A 25,559-nucleotide genomic window follows, 5' to 3' on the forward strand; every position below is an offset into this window, starting at 1 on the left:
GGTATTGAGATCCTCTGCCGGATCTCAATACTGGAAAACAACAACGCAAGTGTGAAAGTAGCCTTAATCATAATGCATTCGGTTGTAATACATAGATCCTTTTGCACCCTTAAAATGAAATAAAAAAAGAGAAGTAGCATATACATCTGCCTAACAGAAAGCACAACTTGTCTTGCAAGAAAAGACCTTATTCATGTGGATTAATGCAGACATACATAAGCTACATGATCCAGAGTGCCGAGATCTTAAGGGGTTAATAGTCTTAGAAGAAAAAGAGTCTGTAAATAGGTTGTTTCTAGCGTGCCGGGTACTATCCTGCATTATGTAGACCTCTGCCAGTACCACCAGGATGTCATTACAGATATAAACTCATCCACATGCTAGAATTTTATTAGCAGGGGTTTGGCCACTGGGACTCCCATTGATTATGAGAATGGGATCTGGAGTTCCTCAAATAAACTGGTCAGCTGTTGAACATGCTCCATTTTTTTTATGGGACTGTCCAATATAACAGAATACAGGCGGTCCCATAGCGTATGAATCGAGTGGCAGTAGACATGCTTGACCGTTGCTCCATTAATTTGAGGGACTTATGACCCGATCCTTTGGATCAGTGGAGGTCCCAGGGGTTGGACCCCGTCCCCTACTGATCAAATATTTATCACCTATCCTGTGGATAGGGGATCATTTATATCTTGAAACAGCCCCTTTAACTTTGCCTCCCCTCCAAATAATACTGAGATGACTTTACTCATTCTGTCACAGTCCACCCAGAAAAGTTAACAAGTTGACTACAGAAAACGGGAGGTATCAGCCTCTGGCAACTTCTCTACCGGCCAGTCAGAAATCTGCAATAGTTTACAAAAAATAATAATAATAAATATATATATATATATATATATATATATATATATATATATATATCACCACATTTTATGGGAAATATAAAATGTGGACTAAATGGCATTGCCTGACGATACACTCTCTTGAAAGAATGCTGTGCATCCTTGTAAAATCATTTTATAGCAGCTCATATAAAATTAATCGACATTCTTGAAATTTAATGCAAAGAGAAATGAGATCCAAACTGTCAACGTTGAGGTCAAACCAAGACACGTATGCGCCATGCTGGACGTCATGTTCTCACTTACATAAACACTGTAATGTAGAGATGACACTTGGTATAAATCGCAATAATCCTCTTGGTATAAATGCTTTACATATGGAGCCTCTTCAGATATAAAGCCCTTTCTATTCACTAGATGGGAATTCTTGTTTGATGTTCAGTCTGAATGAAATCTTACTTCCTGCTGCTTGTAAGAAAGGTACAAGACTGTATTATTTACCAATGAGCGGCATGAACTGGGCCTGCACCAGGGTCATTGTACATCTGGATTTCTCAAGTCTCTTCTATAAGGCAAATAACTCTTTGAAGACTGAAACCGTATACCAGTAGGAAGAAGAATGAGTCACCCAGCAAACACTAATTTCTGTTGAGTGCAATATGGTATTTATCTTTTTCGTGACCTAGAAATAGGACTAGAGGATGTTTCTATTTTGTCCTTTGCCATTGATTATATTGCCCTTACATATTCTGTAGGGCTGTACTAAGACAGCAGTCCCATTAGTACCTGTAGTCAATGGGCTAAGTCTTATTTTCCACACAACGTGGGTCAATTTCAGGAAACACGTCAACGGAGGCATGCTTTAGGGCATGGGAAAAGTTGGAAAAGCAATGGAAACCTACTGAAAAACAAGCTTATGGTAGAACCCCCTTGCAGATATTGCCAACCAGAACCCCTTCTGATGCTGGTTCCCCCAAATTAGAGCTATGTCCCAATACCCATATGAAGACAACATGCTTGACCATCTGCCGTCCTCTTCATCCCTTGAGATATTAGTTGCATCATTTTTGGGTTGGTTGCTTACAGAGTGTAAGAGCCCTGCGCAAATTCAGAGGGAAGGGTCCAACCTGAGTGCAATATGGTAGAAACCGAAGAAATCAATGGAAACCTATAGGAATTCAAAACGATTGCTTGATAGAGAGGGGTCCCATCCAAATAGTCAAAACATGACCGCTAATGGTGTTGGTTCACCCAACTAGAACTCCTTCACTCTTCCAAACCTGAGACTGGCATTTGTTGGCCTTCTACAGTGTCCATCTAATTTGAGGTAACTGTGGGATTCTCTGGTATATCGCTTGTGGTAAGGGGTAGTCCTGAACAAATTCATCCTCCCCAAGGTGAAGGGCCCAACTTTAGCTGAAGTTCACTCCTATTGCAGTTATAGAGGTTATTTCTTTGCAAACCCATCCTGAGCTACCATGGAGGCCATCCTTATGACTGTTATTTGATATAAAGGATCATTTTCAATACAGAAAGTAATGATGTTCCAAGGATTAGCCATCACTTTTTAATCGAAGCGAGCACCCAAAGTACTGCTTTAGGTTTGCAAAGCAGCACTCCCAGCCACCCACTGAGAAGGGAAACGTGGTACTGCTCCAGTCAAGCAAATGGGGCCATGCTGCAGATTCTTTCATGGCCAGTGGTTGGAGCTCCAGTTTGCAGGCAAAAATTTGAAGGTGGTGCTTTCCTAAAGTAATGCTGCAGCCCCTTCATCCCTCCAATGATCACAATGTGGCCCTAGTGATATGCCCTTACTTTCTGTGACAGGAATAACTCTTACATTTGGAGAAGTGGACAATGACAATTTCTGATGACTGGCTTGAGTAAGTCCCTTAGGGAGGCCTTCATGGGTTCCATATCATACCCTCTTTAATTTTGTATCAGAAGGGACTGATTTGAAAAATATCAGGTTGGAATAAAAAAAAATCTGTGGCCAGAGGTTGCAAATGGTAAAAAGTCCTCATATGCAGCATTTTGATTTCTGGCGTCTTTGTTGTATTTTCGGGATTGGTGTTTTTTAGTTGTTTTTTTTTCAAAATGCGTGGCACCGATGTGGTGCATTTTCCATAGGTTTTGCGCTATAATTTCAAAAACACCAAAAAATTTAACAAAATAAAAAGTTTAACATTTATCACCCTTTTTTTTTTTTTTTTTTTTTTTTTTTTTTTACAAGAGCTTAAAAACACTGCAGAAGACAAGGTGTGAAGGAGCATCACTGCAGTGAATTAAAAGGAATAGGAAGTACAAAGGAAAGGAATTAGGCATCTATCAGATGGCCCATAGAAAACTCATCCGTGTCCTGGATGGTGACTATGGACAAGTTTTAAAATGGACTGGATGGAGTCCATGCATGGTCTGTTTTTACCATGGACATAATCATTTTAATGAACGAATCTTGTACGGAAAACTGAATGCTACAAATTTCTCACCATTGAATGATGGTCTGTTCAGAAAGCAGCCCATGTGAAGATAGCCATTCACTTTAATGGTCTGGGTGCTGTCCATTCTAAGGCTTTAGGCCTCATGCCCACGACCGTTGTTGTGTTCCGTGTCCGTTGTTCTGTTTTTCTGCGGACCCATTGACTTTCAATGGGTCCATTAAAAACTCGGCTAATGCACCGTTTGTCATGCGCGTCCGTGATCCGTGGTTCCAGTCCGTCAAAAAAATATAACCTGTCCTATTTTTTTCACGGAAAACGGTTCGAGGACACATTCAAGTCAATGGGACCGTGAAAAAACGCGGAGGCACACAAGATTGTCGTCCGCGTCTGTTTTTTTCCTATCATTTGCATGTCAAACTTGACTTAGACTTTTTTTTTTACTTTCCCTAACCACTTACCGTCACACTAACGCCGAAAGGCGTCATCTCTGCGGCGCTCCCAGGTCACACTAACGCCGATTGGCGTCATCTCGTGTGACCCGAGATTTCCTGTGAACGCGCGCACACAGGCGCGCGCGCGCTCACAGGAACGGAAGGTAAGAGAGTGGATCTCCAGCCTGCCAGCGGCGATCGTTCGCTGGCAGGCTGGAGATGCGATTTTTTTAACCCCTAACAGGTATATTAGACGCTGTTTTGATAACAGCGTCTAATATACCTGCTACCTGGTCCCCTTTGTTTGGATCGACCACCAGAGGACACAGGTAGCTCAGTAATATGTTGCACCAAGCACCACTACACTACACCCCCCCGTCACTTATTAACCCTTTATTCACCCTTGATCACCCCATATAGACTCCCTGATCACCCCCCTGTCATTGATTACCCCCCTGTAAAGCTCCATTCAGAGGTCCGCATGATTTTTACGGATCCACTGATAGATGGATCGGATCCGCAAAACGCATACTGACGTCTGAATGGAGCCTTACAGGGGCGAGATCAATGACTGTGGTGATCACCCCATATAGACTCCCTGATCACCCCCCTGTCATTGATCACCCCCCCTGTCAGGCTGCATTCAGATGTCCGTATGATTTTTACGGATCCACGGATACATGGATCGGATCCGCAAAACACATACGGACATCTGAATGGAGCCTTATAGGGGGGTGATCAATGACAGGGGGGTGATCACCCCATATAGACTCCCTGATCACCCCCCTGTCATTGATCACCCCCCTGTCATTGATCACCCCCCTGTCATTGATCACCCCTCTGTAAGGCTCCATTCAGACATTTTTTTGGCCCAAGTTAGCGGAAATTATAATTTTTTTCTTACAAAGTCTCATATTCCACTAACTTGTGTCAAAAAATAAAATCTCACATGAACTCAACATACCCCTCACGGAATCCAAATGCGTAAAAATTTTTAGACATTTATATTCCAGACTTCTTCTCACGCTTTAGGGCCCCTAGAATGCCAGGGCAGTATAAATACCCCACATGTGACCCCATTTCGGAAAGAAGAAACCCCCAGGTATTCCGTGAGGGGCATATTGAGTCCATGAAAGATTGAAATTTTTATCCCAAGTTAGCGGAAAGGGAGACTTTGTGAGAAAAAAATAAATAAAATCAATTTCCGCTAACTTGTGCCAAAAAAAAAAAAAATTCTATGAACTCGCCATGCCCCTCATTGAATACCTTGGGGTGTCTTCTTTCCAAAATGGGGTCACATGTGGGGTATTTATACTGCCCTGGCATTTTAGGGGCCCTAAAGCGTGAGAAGAAGTCTGGGATCCAAATGTCTAAAAATGCCCTCATAAAAGGAATGTGGGCCCCTTAGGCTGCAAAAAAGTGTCACACATCTGGTATCTCTGTACTCAGGAGAAGTTGGGCAATGTGTTTTGGGGTGTCATTTTACATATACCCATGCTGGGTGAGATAAATATCTTGGTCAAATGCCAACTTTGTATAAAAAAATGGGAAAAGTTGTCTTTTGCCGAGATATTTCTCTCACCCAGCATGAGTATATGTAAAAAGACACCCCAAAGCACATTCCCCAACTTCTCCTGAGTACAGCGATACCACATGTGTGGCACTTTTTTGCAGCCTAGGTGGGCAAAGGGGCCCACATTCCAAAGAGCACCTTTCGGATTTCACAGGTCATTTACCTACTTACCACACATTAGGGCCCCTGGAAAATGCCAGGGCAGTATAACTACCCCACAAGTGACCCCATTTTGGAAAGAAGACACCCCAAGGTATTCCGTGAGGGGCATGGCGAGTTCCTAGAATTTAATATTTTTTGTCACAAGTTAGCGGAAAATGATGATTTTTTTTTTATTTTTTATTTTTTTTCCCCTTACAAAGTCTCATATTCCACTAACTTGTGACAAAAAATAAAAACTTCCATGAACTCACTATGCCCATCACGAAATACCTGGGGGTGTCTTCTTTCCAAAATGGGGTCACTTGTGGGGTAGTTATACTGCCCTGGCATTCTAGGGGCCCAAATGTGTGGTAAGAAGTTTGAAATCAAAATGTGTAAAAAATGCCCGGTGAAATCCAAAAGGTGCTCTTTGGAATATGGGCCCCTTTGCCCACCTAGGCTGCAAAAAAGTGTCACACATGTGGTATCTCCGTACTCAGGAGAAGTTGGGGAATGTGTTTTGGGGTGTCATTTTACATATACCCATGCTGGGTGAGAGAAATATCTTGGCAAAAGACAACTTTTCCCATTTTTTTTATACAAAGTTGGCATTTGACCAAGATATTTATCTCACCCAGCATGGGTATATGTAAAATGACACCCCAAAACACATTCCCCAACTTCTCCTGAGTACGGTGATACCACATTGTAGAACCTCAGGAAACATGACAGGTGCTCAGAAAGTCAGAGCTGCTTCAAAAAGCGGAAATTCACATTTTTGTACCATAGTTTGTAAACGCTATAACTTTTACCCAAACCATTTTTTTTTTACCCAAACATTTTTTTTTATCAAAGACATGTAGAACAATAAATTTAGAGCAAAATTTATATATGGATGTCGTTTTTTTTTGCAAAATTTTACAACTGAAAGTGAAAAATGTCATTTTTTTGCAAAAAAAATCGTTAAATTTCGATTAATAAAAAAAAAAGTAAAAATGTCAGCAGCAATGAAATACCACCAAATGAAAGCTCTATTAGTGAGAAGAAAAGGAGGTAAAATTCATTTGGGTGGTAAGTTGCATGACCGAGCAATAAACCGTTAAAGTTGTGAAGTGCCGATTTGGAAAAAAGGGCCTGGTCACTAGGGGGGTAAAAAACTGTGGTCCTTAAGTGGTTAATGTCTGGTGATCCTCCGAAAATAAAGGAAGACACACGGAAACAAAAACGGATCACAGAACAACGGAACCCCATTTTGCGGAACGGAACACAAGAACGGTCGTGTGCATGAGGCCTTATTCACATACAGGGAGTGCAGAATTATTAGGTAAATGAGTATTTTGACCACATCATCCTCTTTATGCATGTTGTTTAACTCCAAGCTGTATAGGCTCGAAAGCCTACTACCAATTAAGCATATTAGGTGATGTGCATCTCTGTAATGAGAAGGGGTGTGGTCTAATGACATCAACACCCTATAGTAGGTGTGCATAATTATTAAGCAACTTCCTTTCCTTTGGCAAAATGGGTCAAAAGAAGGACTTGACAGGCTCAGAAAAGTCAAAAATAGTGAGATATCTTGCAGAGGGATGCAGCACTCTTAAAATTGCAAAGCTTCTGAAGCGTGATCATCGAACAATCAAGCGTTTTATTCAAAATAGTCAACAGGGTCGCAAGAAGCGTGTGGAAAAACCAAGGCGCAAAAAAACTGCCCATGAACTGAGAAAAGTCAAGCGTGCAGCTGCCACTTGCCACCAGTTTGGCCATATTTCAGAGCTGCAACATCACTGGAGTGCCCAAAAGCACAAGGTGTGCAATACTCAGAGACATGGCCAAGGTAAGAAAGGCTGAAAGACAACCACCACTGAACAAGACACACAAGTTGAAACGTCAAGACTGGGCCAAGAAATATCTCAAGACTGATTTTTCTAAGGTTTTATGGACTGATGAAATGAGAGTGAGTCTTGATGGGCCAGATGGATGGGCCCGTGGCTGGATTGGTAAAGGGCAGAGAGCTCCAGTCCGACTCAGACGCCAGCAAGGTGGAGGTGGAGTATTGGTTTGGGCTGGTATCATCAAAGATGAGCTTGTGGGGCCTTTCGGGTTGAGGATGGAGTCAAGCTCAACTCCCAGTCCTACTGCCAGTTTCTGGAAGACACCTTCTTCAAGCAGTGGTACAGGAAGAAGTCTGCATCCTTCAAGAAAAACATGATTTTCATGCAGGACAATGCTCCATCACACGCGTCCAAGTACTCCACAGCGTGGCTGGCAAGAAAGGGTATAAAAGAAGAAAATCTAATGACATGGCCTCCTTGTTCACCTGATCTGAACCCCATTGAGAACCTGTGGTCCATCATCAAATGTGAGATGATTTACAAGGAGGGAAAACAGTACACCTCTCTGAACAGTGTCTGGGAGGCTGTGGTTGCTGCTGCACGCAATGTTGATGGTGAACAGATCAAAACACTGACAGAATCCATGGATGGCAGGCTTTTGAGTGTCCTTGCAAAGAAAGGTGGCTATATTGGTCACTGATTTGTTTTTGAATGTCAGAAATGTATATTTGTGAATGTTGAGATGTTATATTGGTTTCACTGGTAAAAATAAATAAGTTGCCTAATAATTATGCACAGTAATAGTCACCTGCACACACAGATATCCCCCTAAAATAGCTAAAACTAAAAACAAACTAAAAACTACTTCCAAAAATATTCAGCTTTGATATTAATGAGTTTTTTGGGTTCATTGAGAACATGGTTGTTGTTCAATAATAAAATTAATCCTCAAAAATACAACTTGCCTAATAATTCTGCATTCCCTGTATCAGTGTTTTGGCCAGTGATTTCCATCAGTGATTCTGAGCCAAAACCAGGTTTGGAGCCTCGACAGACATAAGGTAGAAGGGAAAGATCTGCACCTGTTCTGTGTTCAGAGCCGCACCTGGTTTTGGCTCACAATCACAGATGGAAATCACTGTGAATAAGGCCTAAACTAGGACTGAAACAGGTTTCACCTGTGTTTCCATAAATAAGCATTATTGTACCAGTTCCCAAAAAGACCACATACGGTTTGACCAAACTGTGGCTGCTACATATGGCCTTACTGTCACGCAGATTTTAAACACTTGTTCGCGATAAGTACATGATGATGGCTGTAAAATCTACTTTTCATGGTCTTCTGTATGTCTGACAGCCGCTTGTCATCTACCTTAGGAAAAACATAACATTTATAGACTTCTATGTCATTCAAATATAATGTAATATTCTTTAAAACATTAATCATCTTGATGGTATCCCTTCTCCTCACACACGTCTTCCCATTTCCTGAAATAAATCATCTACACTTGTGCTCTCCAAGGCCCCGTAAAGAGTCCAGGAGGTCTGCAGAAGGCGCAACCATCACTCTCTTCTGATAATCACCCTACAGATGTTCACCATGATTAAAAGAGGTTTTCAAATGGATTTTTTTTTTTACCAACAATACATCAGCATCACCCATATAGGAAGTGTCAACCCCACTACCCATCTACAACATGCATGATCCTACTGAGGACAGAAAACTAAATTCATTAGCATTTCTTGTGAGCTCCTTTAAAGGGGAAAGGAATACTTGGCAATAAGTACAGCAGAGCCCCAAACACCTATGTGACCAGTTTGGTCATCATCATTAAGGCCCCTTTCACACGAGCGAGTTTTCTGCGCGGGTGCAATACGTGACGTGAACGCATAGCACCCGCACTGAATCCTGACCCAATCATTTCAATGGGTCTGTGCACATGAGCGTTGTTTTTCAAGTATCACTTCTGCGTTGCATGAAAATCGCAGCATGTTTTATATTCCGCATTTTTCACGCAGCCCCTTTCACTTCTATGAGGCCAGGGCTGCGTGAAAAACACGGAATGTAGAACATGCTGCGATTTTCATGCAACGCAGAAGTGATACGTGAAAAACAACGCTCATGTGCACAGACCCATTGAAATGATTGGGTCAGGATTCAGTGCGGGTGCAATACGTTCACGTCAAGCATTGCACCCGCGCAGAAATCCTGACCCAATCATTTCAATGGGTCTGTGTACATGAGCGTTGTTTTTTACGTATCGCTTCTGTGTTGCATGAAAATCGCAGCATGTTCTATATTCCGCGTTTTTCACGCAGTTCTGGCCCCATAGAAGTGAATGGGGCTGCGTGAAAAACGCATTGCTGATGGTGCTGATGCGATGTGTTTTTCACTGCTGGTTACTAAGAGATGTTGTTTGTAAACCTTCAGTTTTTTATCACTCGCGTGAAAAACGCATCAAAGCGCATTGCACTCGCGCGGAAAAAACTGAAAGCAATCGCAGACAAAACTGACTGAACTTGCTTGCAAAATTGTGCGATTTTCACTGAACCTAATCTTCCGGACCTAATCCGTATCGTTCGTGTGAAAGAGGCCTAAGGGCTCATTCACACAACCGTATGGCTTTTTCACTGTTTTGCGGGACGTTTTTAACAGATACGTTTTTTGTTTCAGTAGTGTTTCTGGCTCCGTTTTTCCGTACGGCATATACAGTAATTACATAGAAAAAATTGGGCTGGGCATAACATTTTCAATAGATGGTTCCGCAAAAATGGAACGGATACGGAAGACATACGGATGCATTAGTTTTTTTAGCAGACCCATTGACTTGAATGGAGCCACGGAACGTGATTTGCGGGCAGTAATAGGACATGTTCTATCTTTGAACAGAATGGAAAAAAATGGTAAGCATACGGAGAACATTCCATTTTTTTTTGCGGAACCATTGCAATAAATGGTTCGTATACGGACCATATATGGAACGCCAAAAAAATGACCTGTATACGGAACGCAAAAAACGTTCGTGTGAACCAGCCCTAAGGCTCCATTCACACGTCCGTATAACGGGTCCATATCCGCGGAACGGGTGCGGACCCATTCATTCTCTATGGGGACGGAATGGATGCGGAGAGCACACTATGTGCTCTCCACCTCTGCATTTCCAGAGCGCCTTCCCCCCCCCCCCCCCCCAATCTTTCGGTCCGCGGCTCCGGTCATGTGATGACCGGAGTGACGTCACCACAGGTCCTGTTCAGCAAATGAGACAGAAGGAGATGCAGACATCGCGAACAAGTAGACTAAGGTGAGTTAAATTATTATATATTTTTTTTTTAACCCATCCATCTCTATTGTACTATGCATTCTGTATTCAGAATGCTATTATTTTCCCTTATAACCATGTTATAAGGGTAAATAATAATGATCGGGTCTCCATCCCGATCATCTCCTAGCAACCATGCGTGAAAATCGCACCGCATGCGCACTTGCTTGCGGATGCCTGCGATTTTCACGCAACCCCATTCACTTCTATGGGGCCTGCGTTGCGTGAAAAACGCAGAATATAGAGCATGCTGCGATTTTCACGCAACGCACAAGTGATGCGTGAAAATCGCCGCTCATGTGAACAGCCCCATAGAAATGAATGGGTCGGTATTCAGTGCGGGTGCAATGCGTTCACCTCATGCATCGCAACCGCGCGGAATACTCGCCCGTGTGAAAGGGGCCATAGGGGGAATTTCAGGATTTTATTATTGATGGCCCATCCTCCGATCTGAGCTACTGCAGGACAGCTGATCAGTAGGCTTGTAGGGCGTCACCCTTCCAAAAACTGAAACATATCACAGCACAGCTTATCCGATTTGCCCAAAGTGTACCTTTAAAATGGCAGGGGATATTTTATTGGTTTCTGCAAAAAAATTTAAAAAAATCTTCAATATTTGGTCATCGGAAAGAACCCTTTCAAAGGGATTGGCTCCTCCAGTACCTCTCCCACCTAGATGTAGTGGCCCGGGGTGTCAGGATCTAAGGAAACAGCTGAGTGAGCTGCATTACCTCTGTAGTCCCAACCACCTCTGACACCCGCATCCAGAAGTGGGAGAAGGTTGTGGGATCAAGATTTCAGAGGCTCCTTTGCAATATATAAAAACATCATGTTTCTCAGCAATGCGGACACATATGAACATGGGACCAACACAAATGTCTTCAGCTGCCAAGTGCACATGTAACAGGTCAGCCAGTGTCATAGGTACAAAACTGCTGACAGATTCTCTTTAATATTTCCATCCATCTTCCCTGGATAGTTGCCCAACTGTTCTTTACGACGACGTCTTAGTAATATTTCAGGACATCACTCATCATATGGATAAGGAAGCCGGCATTGACTGGACTGGCACACCTTTACATGGCTGGAATGTATTGCCTCATACCGAAATCATAGAACCAAACGTAAATTCCAGAGCTGTATTAGAGGCGGTGGGGTCGGGGAAACAGCTCTGTATTTGTTAATACTGCGATCACAATAAGAAAATTGGAATATGGAGATCACGACCCAGGTTTTGCCAATCTGTATTTGATTGCTGCTCAGGGCTTATATTTTACAAAGTTTCCTAGGACGGGATGAAAAGGGAATGTGGATTCATCGTAGTACCGGACAGCACCGATCCCATTCCCACATCTGTCTGGTAACGCAGAGCAGCTCTTTCCACTTGAATTGGGCCGAGCTGCTTTACCAGACAAAGCCCCACTATGGATAAAAATCGTATATACCAAGTCTATAAACGACCACAACACTTTAACCTCAAGGTAATACATAATATAAACACATACCCTTACAGTTCTGAAATGTACTGGATAACACTGACATAATGCTGTCAGTGCTATCCAATACATTCCAGATATCTAAGAGTTACATAGCATCATAAATCAATATAATGCTATGTGACCCCGGCAGTGCTGGAAGTTCAGGACAGGTGCTGCAAGTGCGGAGCGTGACACTCTCTCACCGCTGGGACCCACACCTATATCAAGAACGGAGCCCCGCAAGGTGGTGGCTAGAGAACTCCGGTCCAGCCACCACCAAGCCAGCTCGCCATAGAAGTGAATTGGAGTGTACCACACATGCATGGCCCCCGCTCCCATTCATTTCTATGGTGCCGATGGAAAATTAATGGAGGGCGGCTGCACATGCACCCTCCTTCACTTGTGGGTCTCCTTTCTCGATATAGGTGCGGATCCCAGCAGTTGGCCCCGCACCTATAACACAATGGGGACATATCCTAGCGATTTGCCCCCATTGTCCATGATGAGACAACCCCTTTATGGAGATGGAAGCGTTGATATCTTATACCCTCCTCATCCGCCACAGGTGGAATTAGTTATTTTTAAGCTCCAGGAAACATTTACATGGGGACCATTGACTTAAGCAGAAGGACAAGGATAAGTTTTTATCATAATGCATAAATGTATGGGAAGATTAGTTTGATGCGGTTTCCGGATAGATGCAGAGCATTGATGCCATGAATCTAAGATGTTCAAGTACTCTGTATACCTGGAGAGGTTGCTAATGAGACCATGTCAGACAGCAGTTAATTCACTTGTGACAGTAAGTACAGGAATGCTCAATACAACCGATACATATTAGTTAAGAATGACACCGAAAACGAATTGCCGTCTGAAGGGCATGCAAATAAGATGGAGTTTGATGCAAAGTTTACATTTACAAGCTCTTGTCTCCGCACAGACTTCTAGAGAAAGGAACAGATATTTAAGGAACAGGTCTAAGGGCTTGTAGCTGCTTACTAGGTTGAGACACAAGGATTTTGCACGTAAATGAGGTCAACCCATGATAAATGTAATAAAATATGTCATATCATGTAGTACTATAGTTTCTATAAAAAAAAAAAAAAACCTGAGATCTTCCCCATTTATTCCTCTGCTAGATTTATTTCAAACTGGCAGCTCATGGAGGGTGCCCTTCATGCTGCAGCCAGTGGAGGTTGAAGGGTGGAATGGAGCAGGTGCTTCACAGTGAGCAGGGCAGAGAAATTAGAAAAAGAAGAAACAGCAGGTGGCGCTATACAAAAAAGTATTCAGACCCAGGTGCTGGTTTAAAAGAAAATGGAATATTTTTCATTGGACAACAACTTTAAACATTGCACTTGGTAAATCGGGAAACTTAAAGGCGGTCAATCATAAGCAGCTGCTCATACTGGGATGGTTCATTTCTGGTTCCTCCATCAGCACCAGTTTTATTTTATTTTTTCTTTAAGAGGTTCTCCACTTTGGACAAGCTGCTGGTTTTGCTGAAACCCCCTGTAATCGGTGGAGAAATCATCCTGCGCCACTGTAGGAGAAATTAACTAACAACTTAGCGCACAGCCGCTTGCAGAACCTTGCGACCCAAACTGGCATCAGCAGAGGCCAAGGAATGAATATGGTAGAATCTGGAAAAAGGTGTAAACCGAGGCCCAGGTGGCAGTCTTGCAGACCTGAGAAGCAGAGGCTAAATGCCAGACTGCCCACAATACCCCGACCGCCCTAGTGGAGTGATCAGTAAACCGGAAGTGGGGGGGGGGCTAACGACCTTTCGCCACATAGGGTTCCTTGACTGCCGACCTAATCCAATGGGAGATTGTCGCTTTGGAGGCTTGTAAACCATTACGTGACCACTCAAGGACAACAAATAGTCAGAACGACGGAAGGACTCAGTTAGCTGGAGATACAGCCGAAGCGTCCGAACCACATCCAGACGGTGGAGAGACTGCTCTCTGGGATGAGAGGGGTTGGGACAGAAAGAAGGTAGAACAAACTCCTCATTAATGTGGAAGAAAGACCACCTTGGGAAGAAAGGAGGGAACTGGGCGCAGGACAACCTTGTCCTGGTGAAAAATCAAAAAGAGGGACCGACACGAGAGCGTCGCCAGCTCGGAGACTCTGCGAATGAAAGTAATCGCAACTAAAAACGCAACTTTAAAAGGAGACATAAGAAAGGGAGACCTCCTTCAAGGGCTCGAAGAGAGAGGACTGAAGGGCATCTAGGACCAAATTCAAATCCCAGGATTCCAACGGAAAACGGAAGGGAGGGACGCGATGCGCCACACCCTGAAGGAAAGTCTTAACCTGGGAACAAGAAGCCAAGGACCTTTGGAAAAGGACAGACAAGGCCGAGACCTGACCTTTGAGGGAGACCCTTCTAAAGGCCGGCCTGAAGAAAGGCAAGAATCCTAGGGACAGAAAAAAAAAAAAGGAGGTGAACCTCGCCATATTCACACCAGGCAAAGTAAGCCTTCCAGGTAAGATGGAAATCCTGGCCGACTGGGGTTTACGTGCAAGAAGCATAGTCTGGATGACTGACAGACAGAGGAACCTTAGGACCGCGACTTCAACAGCCATGCCGTTAAATGAAGCAGAGGTAAACTAGGGTGGAATAGCGGACCTTGCAAAGGAAACCGCCACAGGGCGTCGGCGAGCAGGAAGACTAGATCTGCGTACCACGCCCTGTGGAGCCAGTCCGGAGCCACCAATATCACCAGGACCAGATCCATTTTGAGAGGTCTGAGTACCCGAGGAAGAAGCGGAAGGGGAGGGAAGAGATATAGGAGATTGAATTAGGACCACGGGAGAACCAAGGCGTCTACCGCCAGAGCCTGAGGATCCCAAGTCCTGGCGACGTAAAACGGAAGTTTGTGGTTCAGACGGGAGGGAAAAAGATCCACATCTGGGATTCCCCAGCGCTGACAGAGTTGTTGAAATACCTCTGGATGGAGGGACCACTCGCCCAGGTTGAGAAGCTGGCGACTTAGGAAGTCGGCCACCCAATTGTCGACTCCGGGGAAGTTGACCGCGGAGAGAGCGGGAACATGTCCCTCCGTCAACCGCAGAATGCGAAAGGCTTCCTTCAGGACCGCCGTGCTTCTCGTGCCCCCCGGTGGTTTAAATAACCCACTGCAGTGTAGTTGTCCATCTGAATCCGGACAGGATGACCGCGGAGGAGGTGAGTCCAACAGGACAGAGCTAGGTAAATGGCCCTGAGTTCCAGGATATTAATCTGTAGGGAGCTCTCTCGCATCGACCACTGACCCTAGGCTGAAAGAGACCCGTAGACTGCCCCCCAACCTGTCAGGCTGGCATTTGTGGAGATCACCTGCCAACGGAAGGGAAGAAAAGATCTGCAGAGGGAGACGGTTAGCAGGTTCAGCCACAAGCGCAAGTTCCTGGCGGACCTGAGGGGACAGACGTATCGGGCGATTGAAACCCGACTTTGTTCCACCTGGCAAGAATTAAACTGAAGGGCTCGGATGTGGAATTGGGCATAAGGAATTGCCTCAAAGGCGGCAACCATCTGGCCCAGAACATGCATGCCCCGATGGGTAAAGGAGACAGCTGGCGAAGGCAAGACACTACCTTGTCCTGAAGGAGGAACACTCGGCCAAGGCAAGAGTCAAGGACCATGCCTAGGAATTCCATCCTCTGACTTGGAACCAGGGAGGACTTTGTGTGATTGACCAGCCAGCCGAACTGAGACAGCATGGACAGGGTGATGTGGAGACTGGACAGGATGTCCTCTCGGGACGGAGCCTTAACCAGTAGTGTTGATCACGAATATTCGAATTTTTTTTCGCGAATATAGGCACTTAGAAAATTTGCGAATATTTCAAATATAGTTATATATAGTCGTAATTTCGAATTTTCCTTTTTTTTTTTTTTTTTTTATCAGTACACATGATCCCTCACTGCTTCTAGCTTGTGGGCCAATAAGAAGGCTGCAATATACTTGACTTTAAGAGTAATAGTGTTTGCGAATTTTGCTCTATATTAGTTTTTTTTTTGAATATTCGCTATATATTCTTGTTTTAGAATATTACGAATATTGGAAAAAACTAAGTTATAGCAATATAGAGAATATTCGAAAAAATCGAATATAGAGCAATTTAGCTAATATAGTGCTATAATCTTCTTTGTCTAATAGTTGTAAGTTGAAAAATTCTCAATAAAAAATTCGAATCCGAAAATTCGAATTCCAAAAATTCGCATATTACACAATCATTACCTTTCCGATTTTTCAAGAAAAGAAAAAATAAATAAAATAAATAAAAAAATCGCAAATTTGACGAATATTCTACAAAATATTCGCGAATTCGAATATGACCCCTGCCGCTCATCACTATTAACCAGATCATCCAGGTAGGGTACGGCAAATCTCCCGGAAAGGAGAAGTGCAAGCAGAGGAGTCAACACCTTGGTAAAGACCCTCGGGACAGATGCCAGGCCGAAGTTCAACGCCACGAACAGAAAATGCAGAGAACCTACCGCGAAGCGAAGGTACCTCTGATGAGACTATGGGGACATGCAGATAGGCATCTTGGATATCGATGGACGACAGAAATCCAAAATGGGGAGAAGAGCACAGTCCTTCTTGGGAACCGTGAAGAGGTTCGAGTAAAACCCCTGAAAACATTTCGAGGTCAGAACAGGAACAATCACCCCATGCGTGTGAAGGGATTAAATGGCCTGAAACGACTGGGAGAACCGACACGTGGGAAGGGCGGACAATTCTATTTTGTACCCGGAGGAAACTACCTGCAGAACCCAGGCGTCGTTCACTGTTGCGCTCCATTGATCCTGAAAAGAGCAAATGACCCCCCACCCGATGGGGCAACTCGAGCAGGGGAAACCAGTCAGATAACAGCTTTGCAGACTGGGGTTTGGAAGGCTTAGGGCAGGCTTGGCCTTAAAGGAAGGACGAGCAGTCTTTTTGTCCTGACGGGAGGAGGAGTCCCGAAAGGAGCGAAAACTCAGACCGCGATGAAGGCATAGGGTGGCAGGAATGGTTCTGGGGCAGGAGGGAACTGTTCCCACCAGTGGCCTCAGAAATGAGCTCCTCCAAACGTTTCCTGAAACGTCTACCACCCAGGAATGGGAGAGAGGAGCGCCTTTTTGGAGGCGGCATCCGCAGCCCGGAGCCAAACCATGCGGTGAATGGCCACCGAGTTAGCTGCCACTCTACCAGAGTGGCGTGCAGATTCCAGGGAAGCATCACAAAGGTACCTGGAGAAGATGAGTGGCAAGGAGATGGAGCTCCCCCTGTGCAGAATCCGTGGAAGGACCGAACAAGCTGTTTGGCCCAGACCATACAGGCCTTAGCCACCCAAGACACAGCAAAGGCAGGGCAGATAGCAGAACACGCTGCAACGAATACAGACTTGGACAAGGAGTCTATCTTCTTGTCCAATGGATCAGACAAGAACGTCGCATCGGCCAAAGGAAGGGTGGTGGCCTTAGCAAGTCAGGCCACCTGTGGAGCTACCTGAGGAAGGACAGACCACATAGTAATGGACTCCTCAGAAAAGGGAGAGGACGTCCGAACCTTTGGTGGGCTGAAGACGCCTATCCAGGTGACGCCACTCCTTGGCCAGGAGTGCATCCAGATCCGCATGGTTAGGGAAAACCAAAGCGGGGCACCTGGAACGGCAGAATGATAGATTCGAGAGCTGAGGAGGAGGGGTCTTACTGCACGTGGAGAGCGTCCCTACCTGTCCTGATGAGATCCTGCATGGGCGCAGACAGGGCAGTACTCTGCTCCAATTCGGAACCAGAGTTAGAGGAGTCCCCCGAGGCGGTGGAAGGTGCGGCAGGGGAAGATTCTTTGCCAGCCTCAGACCTGTCCTGGGAATGACCCGAGGATGCCGTGGAGGAGCGGGACATGGTTGTGACAACCAGAGGTCTTTTGCGGGACCAGCTGTCAGAACGTGAGCGTGCCCCGTCCACGGAGGAGTCCCTGGGAGGGGCAGCGGTGGCTGCAATTTTGGCAGGCAAGGGGTCAGCGACTCAACCATGGATTGGGAGAGTCAGGCCAGGTTCCTGATGGCTGGAGACAGGGAAGAAGCCCATTCAGGAGGAGCCAACACAAAAGGGGTGGTCAGGACGTCCTGAGAGGGTCTCTGGGCAAGGCACTGCGCACAAACGGGCTCAGGCTGACCGCAAGGCAGCTTTTTATTACAGTGGGCACACTTATAATACGTGACGACCCCGCGGGGGGGGGGGGGGGACCCCAGGTGCTGTGTCCCCGAAGAGGTGCTGCAGCAGTAGCAGGAGAGTGCCAGGAAGGTTGCAGGAGATTGGAGAGCGTCGCTCAGGAGTGCTGGCAAGATAGAGGTACCAGAGGAAGAACTAGCCAGAAGGCGGCAAACTCCACCCCCAGGCAAAAGCCCACGCTAAACTGGGATAAGAGGGGAAGGAGACCACTGGGATAAGAGGGGAAGGAGACCCGCGGGCAAGGGCCAAGAAAAAAAGCCCAGGAAGCGAGGGGAGGGGACGAGAAGGATGCGGCCTAGGCCTCGATTAATGGAGGGATCGGGAGAGGAGCGCCGTCAGCAGGACGGAACCGCGGGCCCTCCGAAAGGAAAAGAACAGGTGAGGGGGACTCCTGAGGAGAAGCGACGCCCAAGGAGGGAAAAACCAGGGGAAACGGAGCACCAGGAGCAGAGACTCAGGTAAAAAAAAGGGGCAGAAACGCAGGGAGAATACTCACTGTCCAACGTCTTCAGGTGCTGCAGGGTCACCCCTTCGGCAAACTCACATGTGAGATTACCGGCATGCCACTGCAGATGCAGTGATGGCGGACTAGGTGACCAGCAAGGTACTGAGAGTACGCACCCGCAGGGGGTGCAACTAAAGTGGATATCCACGATGGAGCCCCATCCTGCAGCAGGCCGAGACCTGCATGAGAAGAAAGAAGAAAAAAACAAAAAACAAAAAGCAGCAAAGACCTGCAAAAAAAACAGAGCAGGTCATGTCTGCCTCCTACGGACACTAGACTAAAACTGGTTAGTTTAGTGTCTGAGTAGAGGGTATAGCCCATCTGGATGGAGTCAACACTTTTCTAGTGTCAGCTGGGCATATACCCATGGTGCCGTGTCCCCCAATGCCATTCACGAGAAACTACAATTCCCACCATGCCCTGCTGTAGGCTGATAGCTATAGGCAGTCTGGGCATGCTGGGAGTTGTAGTTTATAAACAGCTGGAGAGCCACAGGTTGGACATCCCTGATCTAGACTCTTCAAAGGAATTGCCCAGGATAAGATAAAACATGGCTTATAAAAACAGCACAACGCCTGTCTACAGGTTGTGTGTGGTATTGCAGCTCAGTCCCGTTCATTTCAAGTCTAGATGTAATACCAGACAACCCCTGGACAGATGATGCAGAGCCGTTTTAGGAAGAAATCAGCCCCTTTACTTCTAAAATCCGCTCACCAAGACGGACACAATAAGGGCTCATCCACAACAACATATTAGGATGCCACAAAGGTATTGCCACACATCTAGCCACAAATGGCACCTGTACAGCCCTGTATGGAGACCATGTTTTCTATGGATCCATACTCCGCACGCTGGAAAAGCTGAGCCGGTGAAAGCTGAAGGTGCACCATCATTATTTCAGTAAAGGTTTAGTTACCCTTTAAGATACTAAAATACACACAAATCTTGGGGCTCACTTGCTGTTGCCCCTGCTTCAGAATCTACCTGGTATGCATCATGTGAATGGTATGTCTACATACAGGACTGTCTTAAAACTACATGCATCCTAAAGCATCGAGGCTGACGTCCATATGTGGGCCAATACGAAAGCTGGTCTCACACAGACAAATGCAGTGCATTTAGGGTTATTTTTGGCATTACTGGGTACCATCTAATGTGCATGCCCTCACCACCACCTATAGCAGAAACCGGGGAGGTAAAGACTGGGATGGATTTCAACAGCACCATCCTTTTGCACAAGAGTCTAGCAGCAGCTTCAGCCTTCCTGACACATGCACGCTTCACCGATGTGTAGGGAGGGGGTCAGGAGAAAGAGTGGTGAGCCGACTTCTAGTAGGGTGCTGATGTGCCATGAGTGAAAAAAAATAAAAATAAAATGGGTTTCCATCCTCCATATTTGTAGAACTACTGTAGACGTGCAATAAATGGACTCATTCAGACTTTGGTAAAATGAATGGTAGACAATTTTATTAATAACATACTTGAACCTTACACGGAGGGGGAGATGTGTAAGATGCTGAATATATTATATCAGGAATTGTGGTAAGTTATCAGTAGAACCCAGAGTCCTGAGCCGCCCATGTCGGTGCCTGCAAAACACAAAAACAACAAAATTAAACATCTGAATAACACTAAATCATATGTGCTACATACATTTGGTAGGTGTTACAGCTGCCCTGGGTCAGGAAAGATTTCGGCTGGGGTTTATGGAGAGTATACCATTTCTCTCTACAGCCACAGCTGTTTTAGTAGGACTCTGGCAGCGGGTACCTTTCTGGGATCTCATAGGTCCAGTCTGATAAACCAAAAATCATCACAGGCTATTGGGTGCACATCAATAACTGGAAAGAGTAAGGTAAGTTTTGCACCAGCGCTTTACATCTCCAGTAGTCTGGATTCAGCACTGCCTAACAGCCCCATTAACTATAACCTAGACCGGCGAAGATCTGGCCGCGAGAAGCGATTTTAGTCCGGCCGATTCTCTGCATATTTGCTGGGTTGCAGCAGGATCACCTTCAGGCAGCTTCCGGCAGTGCCAGATCCAGACCTCTCCGGCAGGCTGCAACCTGTCGAAACAGCCTTGCGGAGATATTAAGCGCTAGTGTGAAACTAGCTTAACCACTTCAGCTCCCATAGCTTAAACCCCCTTAATGACCAGACCACTTTTTACAATTCTGCACTACACTATTTTCACGGTTTATTGCTCGGTCATACAACTTACCACCCAAATTAATTTTACCTCCTTTTCTTCTCACTAATAGAGCTTTCATTTGGTGGTATTTCATTGCTGCTGACATTTTTACTTTTTTTGTTATTAATCGAAATTTACTGAAATTTTTGCAAAAAAATGAAATTTTTCACTTTCAGTTGTAAAATTTTTCAAATAAAACTACATTTCTATATAAATTTTTCTGTAAATTTATTGTTCTACATGTCTTTGATAAAAAAAAATTCAATAAGTGTATATTTATTGGTTTGGGCAAACGTTATAGCGTTTACAAACTATGGTGCAAAAATGTGAATTTCTGCATTTTGAAGCAGCTCTGACTTTCTGAGCACCTGTCATGTTTCCTGAGGTTCTACAATGGCCAGACAGTAGAAAACCCCACAAATATCACCATTTCGGAAAGTAGACACCCTAAGGTATTCGCTGATGGGCATAGTGAGTTCATGGAAGTTTTTATTTTTTGTCACAAGTTAGCGGAAAATGATATATATATTTTTTTTCTTACAAACTCTCATATTCCACTAACTTGTGACAAAAAATAAAATTTTACATGAACTCGCCATGCCCCTCACGAAATAATTTGGGGTGTCTTCTTTCCAAAATGGGGTCACTTGTGGGGTATTTATACTGCCCTGGCATTTTAGGGGACCTAAAGCGTGAGAAGTAGTTTGGAATCCAAATGCGTAAAAAATGCCCTGTGAAATCGTAAAGATACTCTTTGCAATTTGGCCCCCTTTAGATTTTAAACTACTTCTCACGCATTAAGGCCCCTAAAATGCCAGGGCAGTATAAATACCTCACAAGTGACCTCATTTTGGAAAGAAGACACCCCAAGGTATTCCGTGAGGCACATGTGGGGTATTTATGCTGCCCTGGCATTTTAGGGGCCCTAAAGCGTGAGAAGAAGTCTGGAATATAAATGTCTAAAAAATTTTACGCATTTGGATTCCGTGAGGGGTATGGTGAGTTCATGTGAGATTTTATTTTTTGTCACAAGTTAGTGGAATATGAGACTAAGAAAAAACAAAAAACAATTTCCGCTAACTTATGCCAAAAAAAAAATAAGTTAGTATAGTGGCGTTTGGTGCTACTTACAGAGCTGCCTGTGTCCTCTGGTGGTCGATCCAAGCAAAAGGGACCACCAGAGGACCAGGTAGCAGGTATATTAGACGCTGTTAACAAAACAGCGTCTAATATACCTTTTTGGGGGGGGGGGGGGGGGGGGGGGGCGCAATCCTGCGTTAGGCGGTCAGGAGGTGGTTAAAGAGGACCTTTCATCTGATTTACTTATTGGAGCTAAATACCTGTACTTGTGGAGTACCCCCCTGCTGATGCTGCCACACGTCTTTTTTTTTTTTTTTTTTTTAACACCGCTCCTATGCCTCGCCTGAAGTTTTCATGCTCAATATGCCAATACTGAGCATCGGAACAGGGAGGAGACGACGCCAGGGTTTCTCAATGGGCGCCTCCTTCTCCCTGGCTGTGCTGCGATCCAATCACATCGGAGAGCGTCACATCCAGGGAGGTCACAGCAACCGATGACCTATCGCTGATTGACAGGGTCTGACTACTGGGAAAGATGCCAGGTTCATGTGGCCCCTCCCTGCACAGTGCCACAGCTAACCAGGGACAGCATAGGTACCACAGCTCCATCATCATGCACTGCTGCGGCACGGTGTACAGCACATGGATGAAAGGGACTCTCTCCATAGAAAAGTGGCAAGGAGGCCTCAGTTACTTCTGACTGGTTGGGACCCACATAAGATTAATCCCCTGTAACAGGCAGGGTCCTATCCACAAAGAGTTACATTTCTTTTCGGTGCCCCTTAGAAGACTCCCCACTGTAAGCAGAATCCGCGCTGAAAAACTATGTAAAAGTGGTAGAAAGACCACTGAGGCACGGTGATGGAACCAAAACCACCAGTATGTCATTATGCATCTGGAGTTTACGATCCCAAACCTGCCCATAGCCAATCCATCCTTCCCCTGCAAAAGAAAGTAAATTAAATTCAAACCTATCATAAGAAGAGTCCAGGACTCTTCTACAGCGGCATTGGGCACATACACACTGTGCCAATGAAGCCAGGGATGACACCTAACTTCACTGTGCAAGTACTCCACACACTGGGTACATGAGCAGTGAAGGTGCATCATCCTCACCTACACTGGCATAGCGCACATGTGCCACTGGAGAAGAGTCCCGGACTCTAATGAAAAGTTTGAATTTCATTTTCTTTCCTTTTCCCAGGAACAGATGGATTGACAACCCTCGGCACCCCCGCCAATCAGCTGTTCCAGGGAGCCGCTGCGCTCACTGGACCTGTGGTGAGTGCGACAGGCTAACGGCAGCTTACCAAGCACAGCGCCGTACAGAGTACAGTGGCTGTGTTTGGTACTGCAGCTCAGCGCCATTCACTTCTATGGGGCTGAGCTACAGCTAGGCCATGTGACCGACGTACAGTGACATCACATGACCTAAGAAGAGGGCGCAACGCTCACAGAGCAACTGGCCTCTCCTCACAGCTGATTGGCGGGGGTTAAGAGTGTCGAACTCCCGGCGATCTAATAGCTCTCACCTCAGCTCTGGTGTTCTGGTTCATCTTCTTTTCTATATTCATTGCCAGCATCTGACTGCGGAAGGCAAGACTCTTTGTCTTCTCGATGACTTGCTGATAGGGCGACACGGCATTGTTTCCCATTACAACATGACCCTAAAATAAAACACGAGACACATTATGGAGCCACCGACAGTATTTATGATCAATTTAAGAGAACAGGCTGTTCAAGCCGACCGTAAATCAAAGGACGGGCCTAAGGACAGTATGCGGAAAAGAGACCGCTCTGGGTTTCTAAATTATGCAAGGTGTGAGGCTTTAGAAAAATGGTGGGAGACGTTACGCAACACATTTAAAATAGAAAACCCGCAAGGAACAATCTGAACGTCAACTGGAGATTTTTAAATTAATGAATTTTGTGACCGGAAAGGAATAGCTCAAAGTTAAAAGGATTATACTCCCCCTCCCCCCACCTTCGTCTAGGCAGGACTCGGAGGGCAGTATAAATCAGAAGAGTGGTGCGCCCTCAAGTCAACCTCTGACAGAGGATGTCTGAAACGCTAGCAAAATTAAAGGAGTTTTCCTATATGGATATATTTAAAGGTTAGATGGAGACCACTGATCTGCGCCCCCCTCTAGGAGACTGTGTAGAGAAGATCTCCAGATGAACGAAGCGTCATTATCATGGCAAACACGTGCACCCCAATGTTCCTTAACTGGGGCTCGAGGCAGCAGTACAACCTGGACACACTATACACAACCTGTATACAGGAGCTGCTAAATGCATGTGCACGTCTAAAGAAATCGTGCAGATCTGCAGCCAGTCTCGAGATCTATGCTCCAAAAGACAAAGTGACAGCACCGAGCATTACTAAGGGTGGGTTCACATCACGTTTTTCCCATCCATTTAATGTATACCTCAGACTGATGCCATACACTGGAATTCATTCACCATAGAGTTCCATTGTAAAAAAAAATTTTTTAATTATATATATATATATATATATATATTAAAAAAATTTTTTTTACAATGGAACTCTATGGTGAATGAATTCCAGTGTATGGCATCAGTCTGAGGTATATTTTAAATGGATGGGAAAAACGTGATGTGAACCCACCCTAAATGACAGGATCCATCTACGGTAAGTGTAACTCATCACAGGTATAGGAGCATAACAGCACTGTGGTGGGTGTACCGCTGGCCTTGTACCCCTGCTCCTTTTTCTTCCATAGTTAGGCTTCCGCATGAATGTTAAAGTGCACCTCTAACTATTATGCTGGTCACATAGGGAGGCCGGGCCGGGTGCTTAGGAAACCGGACCATGCCAGACGCAGGAGTGGATTTCAGCGTCTTGTAGAAGCCAAGATAACTGGATCACTCCCCACCACAGCCCTTGGAGGTCCTCTTTAGTGTATTTGATCACTTACCAGTTTGGAGTCTATCTTGGCGTCCAGTCTGGCGTTCCTAATTAAATTGACAATCCACCTCTCAGCTTCTTCGGGGCTCATATTCAGCTTATCGGCCAACATGCTGCAAATGAAAGAAGAAAAGTTATTGCCACTCTTAAAGGCGGCTCCGTTCGTCACCATTATGTACCATGATGTAGCGGGTGTCACAGAATTTTGCAGCTTGAAAAACAGATGGAAAATTGGTTAAAGAAAAAAAAAAAAAAAAAACACTCCCGGTCCCCGACTCTTCTCAGATCTTCAACAAGGTATAGAGAGGGTTAAATGCCTTTAATCCATCACTTATGAGAACTGGCGGATAGTCAAACATCCTAGATGACTGGCCTGACATTTAGAAGTATATCATTGTAAGGGTTGAGTGCCTTGGCGAGGACAGCCCAAAATAAAATAGTAATCAGACCAGTGATGGACAAAGGAAGTGCTGAATTATCAGAATTTTTGGATTAGTGGATGCTGTACTACACTACATAACAGTATTGTCACCATGTATGAATGTATACCTAGAGGGAT

General features: G+C 45.1%; 1 protein-coding gene across 1 annotated transcript in view; it reads right to left on the minus strand.

Moving 5' to 3' along the window:
* Window positions 1–20,245: 20,245 nt before the first annotated feature.
* Window positions 20,246–25,559, minus strand: part of EIF3E (eukaryotic translation initiation factor 3 subunit E) — a 51,810-nt gene continuing 46,496 nt past the window's right edge. Inside the window, exons 11-13 of the mRNA XM_040432117.1 lie at window positions 25,011–25,113; window positions 23,604–23,738; window positions 20,246–20,389 (exon numbers count right to left, since the gene is read on the minus strand). Of these exons, the coding sequence (XP_040288051.1) occupies window positions 20,351–20,389; window positions 23,604–23,738; window positions 25,011–25,113 (277 nt within the window). The 3' untranslated portion in view covers window positions 20,246–20,350. The remainder of the gene's footprint in view (window positions 20,390–23,603; window positions 23,739–25,010; window positions 25,114–25,559) is intronic.

This window comes from Bufo bufo, chromosome 5 (assembly GCF_905171765.1).
Source record: "Bufo bufo chromosome 5, aBufBuf1.1, whole genome shotgun sequence".
Classification (NCBI taxonomy): Eukaryota; Metazoa; Chordata; class Amphibia; order Anura; family Bufonidae; genus Bufo; species Bufo bufo.